The sequence below is a fragment of the Uranotaenia lowii genome, chromosome 3 (genome assembly GCF_029784155.1).
Source record: "Uranotaenia lowii strain MFRU-FL chromosome 3, ASM2978415v1, whole genome shotgun sequence".
In the NCBI taxonomy this organism is placed as follows: domain Eukaryota; kingdom Metazoa; phylum Arthropoda; class Insecta; order Diptera; family Culicidae; genus Uranotaenia; species Uranotaenia lowii.
The window spans coordinates 366412920-366430639 of record NC_073693.1 but is presented as its reverse complement, the minus strand read 5'-3'; the positions used below and the strand labels follow the sequence as shown (position 1 = coordinate 366430639).

Here is a 17720-nt window from a genome sequence, read left to right as displayed (position 1 = left end):
CTGGCGAGGCATAACGTTGATCTGTACAACCCTCAAAGTACTCTGCAAAGTGATCCTGAACAGGATCCAGAAGAAAATCGACGCTACACTCCGACGGCAACAAGCTGGATTCCGATCCGGATGATCATGTGTGGACCACATCATAACGCTACGAATCATACTGGAACAAATCAACGAATTCCAGGACTCTCTTCTGCTGGTGTTCGTTGATTTCGAAAAAGCATTCGACCGACTTAAATAACCATGAAAACATCTATTATTATTATTATTAATTTAATTTAGGACATTTTACCAACTTTTGGCATTCGTGTCCGATAAAATGAAAACATCTGGGCGGCTCTAAGGTGAAGAGGAGTACCAGAGAAACTAGTCCATCTCATCGAAGCACAATACGAGGCATTTTCGTGCAAGGTCAATCCCGGTAACTGCTGGAGTGAGACAGGGGTGTATCTTATCACCGCTACTTTTTCTTATCGTAATGGATGAGATTCTGACTGGATCGATTGACTGTGCACCGAACCGAGGATTGCCGTGGAATCCTTTAACAATGGAGCAACTGAACGACTTTGACTTGGCTGACGATATTGTTTTGCTCGCCCAAACACAACCGGACATGCAGAGCAAACTCGGCGACCTCACCGAAAGTTCCAAGGCAGCAGGTCTTAAAGTCAATGTCGGAAAGACCAAGTCGATGGAATCAACACAGGAAATCCCTCCATGGTTTCATGGTAGCTGAGCAACAAGTTGAAAAAGTGGAGTGCTTCCAGTATCTCGGTAGCCAGATTACGCCTGATGGTGGTACCAGGAAAGACATCGAAACTCGGATCAGAAAGGTCCGATTTGCGTTTGCGAGTCTCCGAAACATCTGGCGATCACGCCATCCCTAAGACGTCAAATCCGTATTGTTGTACGAGTGCGCATGGTGCACAGTGCACATATGCAATGACGATGCGAAAACTGCAAGTTTTTATGAATCGCTGCAAGTTTTTATGCATCATCCGCGCTTGGTGTCCTGGAAACTGGATCTCAAACGTGGAACTACCTTGCCGGTGTCATCAAAAGGCGCTAAATATCGAGATCCGGGAACGAGTTGAGATGGATTGGGAACACGCTGCGAAAAGATGAAAACGAGATTTGCAAAGAGGCGTTTGACTGGAATCCAGATGGGCATCGAAGAAGAAGTAGGCCCAGAAGCTCGTAAAAGCTGCACAGTTGACGAGAACCTTGGCTGGCAGCAAGTGAAGACTCTGGCTCCGGATTGCCAGCAGTTGAGATCTTTGATCTACGCCCTGTGCGTCGATCAATCGGCGCCGGACTCTTAGAGAAGGACAACGGATTCGCGTTCAAACAAAGCAGCTAATCATCGTGTTCTCAGACGAGAAATATTTCGATTGATTCGTTATCCAATTCACGCAAGAATCGGTATGAAAAGAATGGGTGAAATATATCCATGATGGCTAAAGATTTTCAAGAGAATGCGAAATCCAAGCATCTCACTAGAGTCATGGTATTTGGAGCGGTTATCTCGAATGGATTGCGGACTCCTCCTGTTTTCATAAAAGCTGAAGTAAAAGTTCATACCTACTGAAGTCACATGGACATTTTGAAGAATCAGGAGCTTCCGTGGATTTGGCAAAACTTTGGTGAACTCGAGCATGTTGTTTTCCAACAATATGGAGCTCATGCCGTACCTCTGAAAGAACATTAACCTGACTGGAGGAGAATATGAAGTTTTTGCCGTAGGATCTTTGGTCTACGAGCAGTTCAGATTTGAACCCTCTTGACTCTTCAATATGGGCGTATGCTCAAGCGAAGGCCTGTGAATTCTCTCATCTAAGTGTCGATTCTCTGGAGCCCTCCAACTCTAGGACATGGACTTCACGCCTGGATAGAGTATAATTAAGAGCAAAAGTGGACACATCGACACTTTGTTTTTAATATGTCTATCAAAATGCTTGAATGAATTATAAGGTTTTCAAATCAAGTAGATATTAAGAAAAGCGATTTTTAAACTTGATCAAATTCTCGCATTTTTTTTTCATGGGTAATACTGTAAAAAGAGCGAGAAAATTGTTCGAAAATCTTTTTAGATTCAAGAACAGCTCGTTGGGAAAAGAAAGCAGTTGAAAGGTGACTCGCCTGACTGTATATTGTACTGTAATCAGCTTCCTTTAAAAGTTTTTAAAAGAAAACCAAGGGTTAATGATCGGAACCAGCCGAAAACTGATCTTGAGCAGAACTTTTTATTTTTCCTAAGATCTAGTAAGGCCATGATTGTTTACGAATCTTATCGAAATGTTTAAAATACAATTTTTCAAGATCTTTTCACGATTTCAAAGTAGTCGAAGATTCCTTTGAATTCAGCTACAGTATTTGAAAGACCCAAATACTAGTATTTCAAATACTAGTACTTCACTACTTGACCTACTGAGGATGCTAGCAAGTAGCTAGTGAAATACTAGTATTTGGGTTTTTCAAATACTGTAGCTGAGTTCAAAGGAATCTTTGACTACTATGAAATCATAGTTTCATTCAGCTAAGAGGTTCTTCAAACCTTTGATTATAAGATCTTTTCATACAAGCTTTGCCATTTTTGCTAAAATTTATGAAATGAAATAATGTTATTCGAAGCTTTAAAAACATATACCTTTTCTGCTGCAATTTTCCCCAATCTATGCTGACTTTAAACGTCAATTTATGTAACCCTTGATCGTTATGAACTGAAGCTTAATGACTAAAATGGTAGAAGAACTCATGAAAAAGCATTAGTCTAGTTTTTTTTAAGTTTCTCATTAAAATATCAGTTAATCACGTGGTTTTTTAAAGTAAAATATAATCTTGAGTAGAACTATCTTTGATCTTGAGTTGAAATACTAGCTCTAAAATAAACCGCTGCTTACAATTACATCATGATGACCATAAGCAACACATCAAGGCACGGTTCCAACAGTCATTTTGCCGCACCCGGTCCATTGAACTAATCCTTTTCGTCTGTCAACATGCTGAAAAGTAAACATAAATAAATATATTTAACTTAACAAATAATTTGAGCGTTCACAAAAAATAAACTTACCATGTAGAATAACAAAATTACCTTCAACTTTGAGAAAAACTAATGGCTCCACAACTGGTTAGTGCTTGGTACGACGGTGAGAAAATGACTGATGTATGGAATGAATGTGTTCATAATTTTTTCACAACGTCGCTTCTTCTATTTTTCATAAGAACTTCGTATGAAAATTGAAAGAATTTCATAAGACTCTTATGAAAAAATAAGTTTGGAAACAAAAAAGCGGTTCATAAGATGTATCTTATGAAATTTATAATAAGATTTCCTCTGAGTGTAGCAAAGCACATCGGATCTGCAATTTTATAATACGTACATAACGATTCAATTGGTGCATGGCCTAGTATTGAAATCCTATCCGATTCCCTTGTTGTTGATGCTTACATTTGAGCTCGAACTCATGGAAATCGGTTTAGGAAATAATTTTTTTAGCTAAATACCTAATAATTACATGTTTTCTAATAATAAATTTTATCGTGATTCATAAGAAACTGGAATTTATTATAAATTTTATTCTATAAATGGGTTGTTCAGAGCAAGGTTGCCGAAATCACAGATAATCTGTGATTTCACAGAATTTTGAGCATATTTTTATCACAGAATCTGTATCAAAGAACACAGCATTTTAAAATGTTCACAGATTTCCCAATTTTTTAAATTTTGAATGGATTGCCAAAATAATAATTATTTTAGCCAATATTCAACATTTAAATTTCTTACTTTGGATTAGAAAAGTATAATAAGATTTTGTAATGTAAACTGATTTTTCTCAACTAAAATTTAAATAAGAATTTTCAATTTTCAATGAAATTAAAGGAAATGGCATCACAGAAGTCCATCACAGAGTTTTTGGATAAAAAAAAACAAAAAAAAATCAGATGTTGTTTTCACAAAAAAACCTCGATTTAGATCTGTTATTTAAGACATACTTTTCTAATACTGACTTTGTTGTTTCCTTCAAAAGTTGTTCGGGGCAATATGACTCTACTCGTAATTTTTTGAATGTTGAATGATTCACATTACACAATACACTAAAAAATTAAATTTTTAAGATTAAAAAACTAAAATTTGAGAGAATCTATTGTTTTAAATAAGATACATCGAATCAAAGTGAAAATTGGATATCTTTTTGAAGTAAAAAATAAATGCAAACAACTTTGGAAGACTAAGATTCTGTTATTTACGTAAAAATATTAATTTTTTATACTTGAAAATCTTTAAGATGGAATTTAATTGAAGTTTTCACAGTTACACAAAGAATAGGAATGAGAGCTATTAAAGATGTTGGCAGTACATAATAGTGCCGCTCAAGATCATATTTTAGTTCCGCTCAAGACCAGAATTCTTTCTTTAGTAAAACAGCTCTGGAGTTATTAGGATTTACTCTAAAGAATTCTACAAATCATTATTAGAAAGCAGAAATCTAGATCTATCCGCTGAACTAAAAAAAAACGATCGGATGTAACCCCTATCCATACCGCTTGATCAACTGTACCGAGTTGCATTGAATTGAGCCATTTAGTTCCGCTCATGATCATTTACCTAATGGAAATATAGAAAAAGAAGAATTTCAAATATTTGATTCTCAATTCTTCCCATAAATTCAAGTTTATGTTACTTATTTTTCATTAAACTAGAAAGAGATCGTTGATGTTTCTTCGAAACAAGTTACATATAAAAGTTAAAAAAATGAATTAAAAGACAATATGATTCCTATTTGTGAAACTATAACTTTTCTCATTTGGCAGCATCAACCCAACACACCACTTGCCCGGAAGCTATTTGAATTATTTGACCACCACCACACTACATACTAGTGGATATGGGATGACCACTTTTTGCTTTGAATCAAACTCATTCAACCCAATGCTATAGGAGAAAATCCGACTTCCGTTCTGCCTGCTGCACACACATGTTTCGTGCAACGACTGACTGGCCATCCAGTCCGTGATGCACCCAACAACTGGAACTGGAACTCCTCCCCCTAGTTAAGTAAGGACACACACACGAAGTGTACACACAAAATAGTCGTTTAACCATTTGCGGACCGTTTGACATGAAGTCGCATCACGGATTCATCATCAGCAAGCAACCTCATCGTCGCCGAACCATGGGGGCAATGGATCCGGAACATGAGAGGCGGAAAGGAAGGACACCGAATGGTCAGAAAATAAAAGCGACAGCATTTCCTGAATGACACCACAGTTGTGGAGTTTCGTTACGGGGCCTGACCTCAACCGGATCATCGTCGTTGGATCGTCGTTCAAAAACGAGGAGCAAAAACGAGAGCAACATAAAAAAAATCAGTCAGCAGGAAAATAAGAAGGTAGGATGAGAGATGGATTCCCGTCGGAGCTTTTAGATTAGCGCCAAACGGAACCGGAAACTGTGTGGAAATTGAAGCGAATGGCTGGTGGAAAAAAAACCGAAATACTATTTCCACAACGACGACGAACGGGGGGATTTGTGGCTGGGTTGGTGTCCGGTTTTCCCCACTCACTTTTGGGGTTTGGGAAAGCTGATCTGGTTACGCGGTGCAGTGTAAAACCAAGATAATTTTCGCACCGACGGTAATGAGTTTTTTTTGTGTGTTGAGTTTGCCCCCGAAGCGGATGAGACGACTGCAACTCTTTCAATTTATCTAATTAGTGTCAGGAGAATTTGTGAACCGTCGTTTGCTTTGCTTTGAGCTTTTGGGGAATGGCTGTGAACTAACAACTTCTGTTTAATAGCACGTTAATCACAACTGAATGACATTGCTGTATAAATAAAACAAAAATCTGCATTAATACTTACACAATTTTAAAACCAGGGACAAGCAATCATCAAATTGAATAGTATGATGGCACTTTTAAAAAGCACTGGAGTTGATCAATAATAAAACCCATGACGATATACAATTCGATTCTTAACAACAAATTAAAAAAAGGAAAAAAAAAAAGGTATGACTACCGACGGTCAATGTAATTGATTTTGAAGAGATGATGTTGAAAGTTGGGAAAAAAGATCGTTGAAAACGATGCTTGTTTATATTTCTCGTGGCTCCAGAGAGTGAAAGTGAGAGTGAGAGTGAAAAAAACCAAACTCAGAATAAAATTGATAATTGCCCAGGACTGAACGACTGAACTGTGGAAAAAATGTAGTTATCTGATCTTCATTCAGATTTAGGCATAAGGTTGATTTCATAATCAAGATTTTATCAATTCAGAATTCTGGACACTAACCAAATTTCCAAATATAAATTAAGAACCTCAATACATACTTTCTGATAAAATCAGTTGTGAACCCCAGCTCTCATGAGCAATGTCGGTGCCTATGTTTTAAAAAAAAACTGAGTACAAGTTAAATTTATTTGCACGAATGTAGTGTAAGAATAAAGAAATATACATATATCATCTAAAGTTCTCTAGTGTCTCTAGTGGTTTTTGAATGAAAAATGTTGTTCTCCCGTACAAATTACCATATAATATGAAAACTTGTTGCGCCAAATTATAACGGAAAGGATAGCTTTCAAAACTAACAGAGATTTTTGGGCTGTGAAACCAAGAACAAATGTTCTGAGAATTGTAGAAATTAATAAATTTGAAAATTTTCATACAAAACTTCTAGCAGACTTGTATACAAACTAAATTAGTCAATTAATATTTTTCTTCGGTAACAGAGCGTGTTGCTAAGGGACTATATATTTCTGGTTATATTAGATATTTTAGTGTGAAACCGTTCAGAATCGAAGTGTCTCATAATTTAACCCTCATCCGTCCCAGAAATTTTTACTCATTAGATTTCCTGGAGTGTCAATTTGACACTCCTGACAAAACAGTAGTTTTTCGATTTTATCACGGTAAAAACAAATTTCACCGTGAATATGGTGAAACCATGAATTTGGCGAAACCTAAAATGAAAGTGAAAAAAAAGTATTTTTATTGTCTTTAATCAATAATTTATAATGTTTTCAGCAGTGGAAACGTTTTGTATAAATAGATTTTGATCATAAATAAGATGTAATTATCAAAGATTACTAAACACAAAGGATCGATTTCAGTTAAATTTTTTTTCTCTATAGCAATTTTAAAATTTTTTCTCGAAATAAAACCATGTAGAATATCAATTTGATAGTCTGCATACAATGAAATTGAATTATTTAATTTTTATGGAAATTTAACAGTCGTTACCTCTTATGTCGATTTTGAAAAAGAGTTCAAAGAAAAATGCATAAAAAATTTTCTTCTGCAAATTTTAAATTGCAATATTTTAATCTCGACACCTTTGATTAACTAAAAAGTTTACCTTTTCGGAAAATACTTGGAAATTTGCTTAACTTAGACTTTAAAAGTGTGTTTCTCGAAATTTGCTTTATGGGCACATAATCCATTGTTTTTCATATGGATAAAAACAGAAATCTTAGTCATTTTTACATATTTTAAGACAAAGCACAGAGAACAGACGTACATGCTCGAAACAAAAATCATCAGCAAAGTGTGTAAAATTTCAAATGCTATTACCAAAAAATACGTTAAAAATAGGCTTGAAACAGTGCCATCTATTGCACCATTCAAAAGTTACAAATCAACTTTAAAGTGCCCGGTTTTCGAAAAGGAGTAATCGTTAAATAATCAATCCTATGTCTCAGTAAAATAATCGGCTTCAATTTATTGCTGGATAAATGCAATCAGAGTTCCATTTAACTGGGCGAAATTTCACTTTTTTTGTTTTTTCACTACTACGACAGTCGAAATAACTAACAGCTTTTTTATAAGTTCTCGCACTGAAGTTAAAAAAACGCATAGCCTGTGTCAAAGAGCATTTTGACTATCAGTCTCACCCAGCTGTACTGATTCCAGGCATCTCAAAGCGGGTTTCTTTCAAATATCACTTAAGCATCCCACTGTTAAAAACTTTGTATTTCTATCAACTTGAATCAATCTTGAAAAGCTTATAACTTTCAAGATATTTTTTTATCATGCAATATGATGGACGTGTTTCAAAACTTCAACAGCGATTTTCTTGAAGCATGCCAAGTAGCTCATACGACCTATTGAAAACTGACTAGAGCTTAGACATTTTTTCTCAGCTTTGTTTACACAGTTCTCTTTTATGTGTTTTGAGACATCTGGTGGACCAGCCAAAAAACAATAATTTGATCAAAAAGGGCGTTGGAATTTTTACATAAGTTTCGTGGGCTAGCTTGTACGTCTGTTCTCTGTGGGCAAAGCTAGCAGAATTTCATTTTGATCTTCCAATATTTTCCAATCAGACAATACTAAAGGCTGTCCAATCAGGATTTAGAGACACTTATCTCTTTTCAAAAAAGGTTAAATTCCCCCCACATCTGAGAAAAAAAAATCGAAAAACATGCTATAGATCAGTTACGGAATGCCACAAAAAAAATTACTGAGTTTCCAAGAGAGCTGAAGATAGAAGCTATACTTTGCGCATAAGGACATTTTTTTTTAAATTTTAGGAGATCATATCCACAAATGTAAAATAGTGGTGTAAAAACGTTCTTTTCAATCAATGAACCGTTAACATTGTTTTAATAGTACCAGATAAATTTTGAAAAGAGGATTGGAAAGATGACGTAATTTGGCATATTTTCGCATCTTTAGATTGTCAAAATACGAATCACAGAATTTTTGACGAATTTTCAAAAGTTGGTGTTTTTTGAACATATTGTCAATTTGCAATTTCTTAGATTTTCTAAAACTTAAATTAACCTTTGCTCGGGGTTTTGAGTATATTAGCGCAAGATTTTTGCAATAAATTTATATTTACCAGGAAGGTAATTTCATACCGATTCGAGTGGTATAATTACATACGATGTTTGGAAGTGAAAAGGCTAAAACAAATTGTAAAAAAATTGTTAAAGAAAATTGTAGACTTTTTGCTCTTACTTGGTACAGTACTTAGAAAAATAGTTTACCGAATTTCAACTTGATCGTAGCCGTACATCGCGAAAACAATCTGCGAAGCTCAAGTGTGTGTGTGTTGGATATGTATTAATAAACCTACCTTGATTTGTTAGAGCAAAACTTTTAGAGGTTAAATTTGATAAGAATAGTCTAAACCGTATTCTAAACTTGAAAATAGTTAAAAGTTGATAGAGAGCATTATGTTTTTTTGACTTTGAAAATTATGGTCGAAAACATCATAACCCAAAGTAGAACTTATATAAGACAGTTATGCGGGTGGCTCCAGAGAGTGACAAAAATGCAGGGTAACGATTACACGGAGAAAAATATATAGATTTATCAATTATATTACGCGTCTACAGGAACATACAGTACCGTTCATAATTGTATAGAATTGGAAGTACGCGCATTGTCACTTCGACTTTGAACTTCCATAACTTTTTACTCTGATGATATTTTTTGATCAAATTTTCTGCAAAAGGTAGATCAACTATCACACTATCATATCACAAAATTTGAGCTTTCTGGAGTATGTGTGGCCTGAGATACAGTAATTCTACGAATATCGGACTTTTTGGACTTTTCTCATTCAAACTGTAATATCTCAGAAACTACGCTAAATTTTTTGTTCAAATTTTGCAGAGTGATTGTTGAAATGTACAGTTAACATGTCTGAAGTTTTTGAAAAGTTTTATCGATGGGATCAAAAGTTACGCGAGGTACAATATTTCAGGCATGAACCAAGAAATGCGATTTCTATAGAATTTTGGACGAATGTTTCCATAGGAAAGTCCTATTTTATGTTTAACAACCAGTAAACCTTTTTCAACCAAAAAATGAAAACAATATCGCAAGATTCTGATTTCAAAACACAAATAGATCATTTATTCAATTTTTTCTTTTCTTTATTGCTTTCACCAGACATTTTTCGACTGATTTGTGTAGGAAATGATTTCGTTCTCATGAATCGTCCAAAATTCTATAGCAATCGCATTTCTAGGTTCATGCCTGAAATATGTATCTCCCGTAACTTTTGATCCCATCGATCGAACTTTTCAAAAACTTCAGACATGTTACTTTATATTTCAACAATCACTCTGCAAAATTTAAATAAAAATGTTACGTAGTTTTTGAGATATTGCTGTTTGAATGAGAAAAGTCCACAAAGTCCGATTTTCGTAGAATTACTGTATCTCAGGCCACACAAACTCCAGAAAGCTCAAACTTTGAGGTATAATAGTGTGATAGTTGACCTAACTTAAACAGGAAGTTAGATAAAAAAATATCATCAGAGTTAAAAGTTATGGAAGTTCAAAGTCGAAGTGACAGTGCGCGTGCTTCCAATTTCTATACAATTATGAACGGTACTGTAAATATGGTTGTTTGGTTCTGACCCGAAAATACGATCAAGCCAACCATCAGATGATACTTTGCCATGAAAGGATAAATGCTTAGAATCCAACAGGAATTTTCATTTAATCATAAGTATGGCTGTTTCTACTGTAAATGCTGCTCCCCGTGAACGTGGGATATCATAGATTCAAAATATTAATAAAATTAATTTGAACAGATAAAATGCATTGTTTATATTTTTCGTTTTTAATGAAACATATTTTATTTCAACTATCTATACGATCAATGCACACTGGTACAGAACATCAATCTAGCGGAACTAAATTAATAGCGCCCAGGGATGAGAAGATAGACTTTTGGTGTCTTCGACAACATTGCATAGTTTTACAAGGCGCATACTTTGAAATAAAATACAGAGTCGAGGGGTCCACCAATAGCAAGATAAAAATGCTAACTTTTTTGTTAAGCATTTTAGAGCTTTGGTTTCTTCTACAAAGTTGTTTATCTTAACAAAATACATAACTTTGCTGAACAAGTCAAAGTTCTACAATTTTATTCTAAGGAGTTACAATGAAATTAAGAAAAATACCTTGAAAAAACAGTTTTTTAAATCTGAAACGTTGTAGGTAAGACAAAACAATTTTCAGTCTTCGAAACAAAGTTGTAAAATGTTAAGTTCTACAATCGCTTAGTACATTATGATGTGTTTTGAAATTGCTGAAGCGCTGCAGAAAGCATTTAGTGTAATATATTAACGATTTTCAAAGCAAAGTAGTTCGAATTGCGCAAATTTTCGCACCATCAGCCAATGTGGATTTTATTTTTGGTATTAAGAGGTATCATTTCCATATAAAACTTGCGTGGAACTCTGTGGAACTCGAAGCAATTTCAAGATTGAAAATCTAGTATTTTGTTCACAAATATCACTTTTTCAGACACTTGTTTTTACAACATTTGCTTCGGTCAGGAATAAATAGTGTATATCAACGTGTTGTCAGCTCCGGTTTCAAAATGGTCATAAATCCTTTACTCATATTGAGTTTGTAATCCAACGAAAACTTATTATCTCAAAAGTGTTTTTATCGTTAAATAGAGCCAAAATTGGCCTGCCACCAGCTACTGAAAGCTGAAAGCTAGTTTACTTTTGGAATTAAATCACTTTCACGTGTTGGTACAGATATCATTTATATAATGATGTACTAGAACAGATTCTATTGATAAATTTGAAACGGAAAACCGGTTGAATCATCTAATTATTTCTATTTCTCAAATTCTGCAAGTAAATTGCATCAAAGAAACCAAGAAACTAATAAAGTGTCTAAAAAAAGTGATATTTGTGAACAAAATACTAGATTTTCAATCTTAAAATTGCTTCGAGTTCCACCAAGTTCCACGCTAGTTTTATATGGAAATGATTCCTCTTAATACCAAAAATAAAATTCACATTGGCTGATGGTGCGAAAATTTGCGCAATTCGAACCACTTTGCTTTGAAAATCGTTAATATATTACACTAAATGCTTTCTGCAGCGCTTCAGCAATTTCAAAACACATCATAATGTACTAAGCGATTGTAGAACTTAACATTTTACAACTTTGTTTCGAAGACTGAAAATTGTTTTGTCTTACCTACAACGTTTCAGATTTAAAAAACTGTTTTTTCAAGGTATTTTTCTAAATTTTATTGTAACTCCTTAGAATAAAATTGTAGAACTTTGACTTGTTCAGCAAAGTTATGTATTTTGTTAAGATAAACAACTTTGTAGAAGAAACCAAAGCTCTAAAATGCTTAACAAAAAAGTTAGCATTTTTATCTTGCTATTGGTGGACCCCTCGACTCTGTATTTTATTTCAAAGTATGCGCCTTGTAAAATTATGCAATGTTGTCGAAGACACCAAAAGTCTATCTTTTCATCCCTGGGCGCTATTAATTTAGTTCCGCTAGATTGATGTTCTGTACCAGTGTGCAATGGCATGATTTTTATTTAAACCACAGCACTGTTTGTTTTATTTTGCATCTACTGGGGAAGCCGCCGCCATGGCCCTGAAGCAAATTGCTGCTAAGTTTTTCCGGTGGAAGTTGAACCAGTTGAACGGCCGGCGCCCTGAAAGAAAATAAAAGCTCTTATGAAATCATGATTATGATAAAAATTTCAACACCTTAAGAATAATTACCTTTTTTGTCGACCGGTTTCGGGCTCGATGTTGCCCATCTACAGGACGATGTCCGACTGATTACTTGAAGACGGTTAACGTAACCAATTTCCTACACTGCTGATGTATTCGTCGAAAGGGTGTCGCATCATGCGAACTTTTGGTTGATCAGGTTGAAAAGTGGAGATATAATCGGCGGGTCATCTTCGTTCATCAACGGTTTCTCGGCCGTGCTGATGAACATAGATTCCCAAGCGTTAAGGTGTCCAGGTTTGCGTACGCATTTTTTTAATTTGACCTTTTCCCAGTCAATGGAATGGTCAAATTCTGTTGTGTGGGCGGCCACGCTCGATTCATTGATCCTTTTGTTTTCAACGGCATTCTTTGAGCCGCACTTTAAATTTACGGCGGGTTTGGCCGATGTAAATCGATGGACAACTCTTACATGGAATTTCGTAAATTCCAGATCTTTCCTCTTCTGGAATCCTATCTTTGAGTGAAACTAGCCGATCCTTCAAAGTATTCCCACTTTTGTACGCAGTTTTGAATCCGTGTTGTAGAAGAATCTTACTTATTCCATTAGTTAGTTTCGGATGAAATGGTAGACTAACTCTGTAAGATTCTCCTTTTTCCGGTCTGAAGGTAGTTGTATCACTTCTATGCTTTTTTCGGGCGTGTTTGCGAAGGATTTTTCGAACAAATTCGTAGTCATATCCGTTCACAATCCCGGCTTCGTAAATTTTCTGCTTTTCCTCTTCAAACTCGGGCTTCTCCATCGGAATATTATACAACCGGTGTGCCATAGAGTGGAATGCGGCTTGTTTTTGAGCCCCAAAATGATTCGAGTCGACCGTGATGTATCTATCCGTTGAGGTTGGTTTACGGTAAATTCCAAATTTCAGGGTATTATCCTCTTTTCTTTGAATCAGCAAATCAAGAAAAGGGAGTTTTCCCTCAACTTCTTTTTCAACTGTAAACTTGATCGAGCTATGCTGATTATTGAGGAGTTCGAGTGTCTGTGGGAGATAGCGTTCTTTTACGGATGCAAAAATATCATCTACGTAGCGCCACCAAACACGGGGGAAGAGTTTTTCTTTTTTCTCCAGATCCGTTTCAAAATCACCCATGAATACTTCGGCCAGAAGGGGGGAGAGTTTGCTACCCATACTAAGGCCAAAGGTCTGTTTATAAAACTTACCCCGAAACATGAAATAGTTTTGTTTCATGCAAACTTCAGCGACGGCGATGTATGCTTCGATCTGATTGGGGGGTACTCGGCGGCGTTCTAAATGTCTTCGTAGGCTGTCGAGAGCATCGGAAGTGGGGACGCTGGGGAAAAGTGCGGAGACGTCAAATGAAAAGCTGAAAGCTGCCATTTTTTCCGTGGGTGTACAAATATTGGAGGAAATGGGTCGCATGGCTATGGGATTTTTGTGGATTTTTGGCAAACAATACAAAGATGCAACCTTAGCGTTCGGAACAAGGAACTTCCTTTCTAGTTTCGAATCTCCAATAAGGTTGGCAACTCTTTGCCTGACAACGTTGGCTTCCTCGATCAGCATATTGAGAGGATCTTTTGGTTTCCCGTTCTTGAATGCGCATTCTTCGTATGGGCCCGTTGCTATCATGTCAAGGACTTTGGTATCATAATCCTGTTTATTCATGATAACCACTGCATTTCCCTTGTCTGCTCGAGAGTACACCACTTCATGTTTTTTCAATTTCTCTATCACTTTTTCTGGGTCGCTCGAATTCATTTTTGAGCGGCTCTTTTCGACATCTATTCAAGTATCAATGATATTTGATTAGATTGTATAATGTAGACTAGGATAATATAGTCAAATCTACTAGCTGTTGAATTATTTTAGCGATAAGCGGTTGAGAAATCCTCTACAGCCAAATCAACTTTACAGCAACGCTAGTTTGTTCATAGTTATCGATGTTGATTAAGCAATATTATGGGTTTAACCAAAAATATGTGATATGGAAGAGCCAACCATACGAATTTTGATAACAACCTGAAGAGTTTTTTATCCGTGTATTCCCAATTTGCATTCAATAAAGGTATTTGAAATTCAGCTCAAGGCTTTAAGAGGGCATATAAGATTAAACCTGAAATTTCATTTTTCAGATGGATGTTAAAATTTTAAATTATTCTCAAGATCATTTCTATGATAGTTTTTGATTTTTTTGAGTTTCTTTTTGTGGTTTCTTTAATTTTTTATAGAAACACAAAACACGCAAATTTCATCCAAACACATAACTGTAGGATACATATGTAGGTAAAGGAAAATAGAAAAAAAAAGGATATACGAAATTTCAAATGAAATCAAATGTTTCTCAACACGTACTAATCAGCGACGAACATGAGAAAATAATGCGAGAATGGAGAAAACCCGACTACTTCGATTACAAAATATTACAATGAAGCACGGTATCTTTCAACTATAAATACAACGGCACTTGTGCCAACCTGGTCATTCTTAATTCGGATATTGTAGTGTAAACATCACTTCAGAAAAGGACACTAACAGCGGTGAGAAGACGGCATCTAGGCCCGGAGAACCCCCAGATTACGACAATAACATTTTCCAGAGATTTCCAACAATATAATAAAACATGTTTTTTTTTGTTTTTTTATCACTCGAGTCGCAGAATAAGCCCCATTATACACGGATAAACTAAAAATCACTTTGAACACCGAACCTAGAAACTGTAATTTTAAAGAATTTAAAAGTCGTTATTTCCTAGTGTGAGTGTTATCAAGCTAGTGTGAGAAACTTTTTTTTTTGGGCATAACTCATTGTATTTTTGGTGTAGTTCAACCTAAAACGCCGCATCAATTAAGGTGGAAAAATCAAAACCAATAAAAAAAAAAAAGGTGGCTCCAGAGAGTAAATATTGCAGAAAACAACCTTAAAGAAAAAAATCCCCGCTGCCTCGCCATTCAGTTCCAATTAATCCGACCCAAATTGGAGAGCAGCCAGTAATAATTTATCAGCATGAATGCGAAATGCATGAATGGACGAATGATTTTTGAAAGAGGCGAGGATTAAAAGGTAAAATTTGGAATTCAAACGAGCAAGAGGGGAAAAAAGACTCAAACAAAATTATCACCACTGGGAATTGGAACAAGTGAAGCGTGCATTTCGATATGCCCAGCAGCATGCAGCAGGACAGAAAAAAAACAATTTGAAAAATAAAAATACTGACTTCCATTCACTCGGCGTGACAGGTGTTGCAGTTAATTTATTGGCTTATTAAAATTCCCTCTCTCTCTCTCAGAGTTTAATTAAAACCCTGGTCACAGCATTCCGGTTCGATGAAGTGAAGTTGCAATCGGTATTTTTTTTTGCCAAAAAATGACAGGCAGCAGATATCTACAAACCGACCGGATTTCATCGGGATTCAATTGTGGAGTATTTATTTATATTTCTCATTAAGTGTTGAAGTGCTATCGTACAGTGCAGTGAGAATTTTTAATTAAGTTTCCGGTTCCATCGATTCCGTTGAGCGCGACTTTGCCACCGGCGGTCATCAGTGGATGGCTTCGGATGGAAATTATTTCCGGTGGCAGAGATTCAATGACAAAAAATGAACATAATTCCTTCGTTGCATTCGTTGATTGCCAATGTTCACTGGCATTTGAGGAATTAATCGCATGGACACAGAGAACGTTGGAGGAAAATTAATACACAGATTTTGTCTTTGTGTTGTGAAAATTCATCATTTTGCAGCTCTATATGGAACACTAACGTAAGTAGCAAATTTTATTACTTTGGATGGAATTTAAAGCGTTTTTGGCACTTAAGACTTTTTCAAAAATTAAAAAGCTAGTTCAAAATATATAGTGAGAATTTAAAATGAAGTGAAGACTAACTTGATCATTTAAAATTAATTTCAAGCAGCTGTGCTGTTAAATATTAAAAACAAAACGCAAGGACTTTAAAAGAAAATTTTGGTTTTCCAGATTTATTCTATAATTTGCAACCTAACTCGAATCTCGAATTCTAAATAAAAAAAAATCAGAGCATACAATCTGAATCGGATGATTCTTTCTGATATCTGAAATTCAGTTCTAAATCTAAAATCTGGATCTAAAATCTGAAAACTGGCACTTAAAATATGAATTATTGAAATTTGGAATTTAAAAACCGGAGTTTCAAATCTGAATCTGACATCAAAAATCTGTAATTAGAAAATTGAGATCTGTAATCTTATCTGAAACTTATCCTAAAAAATGAAATCTTAATGATCTTAATAATCTTAATGTATGACTTTTTCAAATGAGAAAAGCGATTATTGATTCAGTGATTTCAACTGAATTTGTTGTTGGAACATTGGATGGAGTAGGCGATGACTTCACGCGTTTTTCTCTTTGTCCGCGAAAATTTCATAATATCCTATTTAACATCGGAAAATGGACATAAAATTGTTTGAATGTGTATCAAAGTGAAGGCTGGGATAAAGTGAAAAAGTTTCCACTGGAGAAATTCCGGCGATATATATTTAATCACATTTCATTTTATGAAAAGAGTAGCTAAACGGCTGGGACGAGGTTTTGTTACCCAATTCTAGCCGGAAATGTGTTTTTTTCGTCCACGTCATTTTTCCGGAAAATTTGCAGTTTTCGTGTGAAAATATCAATTGTTTGTTTGCATTAGTTGTGCACATTGGCTTATGTTAAAAATAGTGGTATTGTGATGTTGTGTTTGTGCATCGAAGAATTTGTTTTCCGGAAACAAAGTGCTGTGCGATTGAGGGGAACGCACGTTTGCATCCAATATTATTCAACAGGCGGATGCATTGAAATTACCGAATATCAGTATTGTGTCTTGTAAATGAAAGCCTGTTCTGTTCAATAGCTTAAATAAGAATGATTTTATTCCACATGACATTGTAGTAAGTGAAAATCATGGATTGCCTAGATTTCCACAAACTCATCTTGGATTGCTTGATCTCTAACATCTCCCCCTTAGAAAAGTTCGTAGTACTAGAAATAAATAGGATGGTAATCGGCGCTTTCGGAGTGGCGTTATTTTCGCAGCTCGTTTCCTTGTAATCCGAACCTCTTCAGGAATTCGTGGATGAGATGGACCAGCTTCATCGCTGATTTCTGGCAATGTCTGCAGTTGATCTTATTGTACATCTGCTTCGAAATCAGCGGGTTGACCAACATCTTCATCTTCACTTCTGGATTGCGGAATCTTAAATTCTTCTAGCAAAACTTGAAGGGGA

The 17720-nt window shown here is 35.4% G+C and overlaps 2 protein-coding genes across 2 annotated transcripts in view; one reads left to right on the top strand and one right to left on the bottom strand.

Annotated features, from left to right (window-relative positions):
- The first annotated feature begins 5276 nt into the window (after nt 1-5276).
- The window catches only part of LOC129757573 (pickpocket protein 28-like), a 29116-nt gene continuing 16672 nt past the window's right edge, over nt 5277-17720 (top strand). Inside the window, exon 1 of the mRNA XM_055754847.1 lies at nt 5277-5393. The gene's annotated coding sequence lies outside the window, so the exon portion shown is untranslated. The remainder of the gene's footprint in view (nt 5394-17720) is intronic.
- Nucleotides 12854-14239, bottom strand: LOC129754056 (uncharacterized). Its single transcript, XM_055749916.1, has one exon. It carries the CDS (start codon nt 14237-14239, stop codon nt 12854-12856), a length of 1386 nt encoding a protein of 461 aa, XP_055605891.1.

Bases quoted from the DNA above. Each gene is read 5' to 3' on its own strand.
- LOC129754056 (XM_055749916.1), bottom strand. From the start codon at position 14,239: ATGAATTCGAGCGACCCAGAAAAAGTGATAGAGAAATTGAAAAAACAT.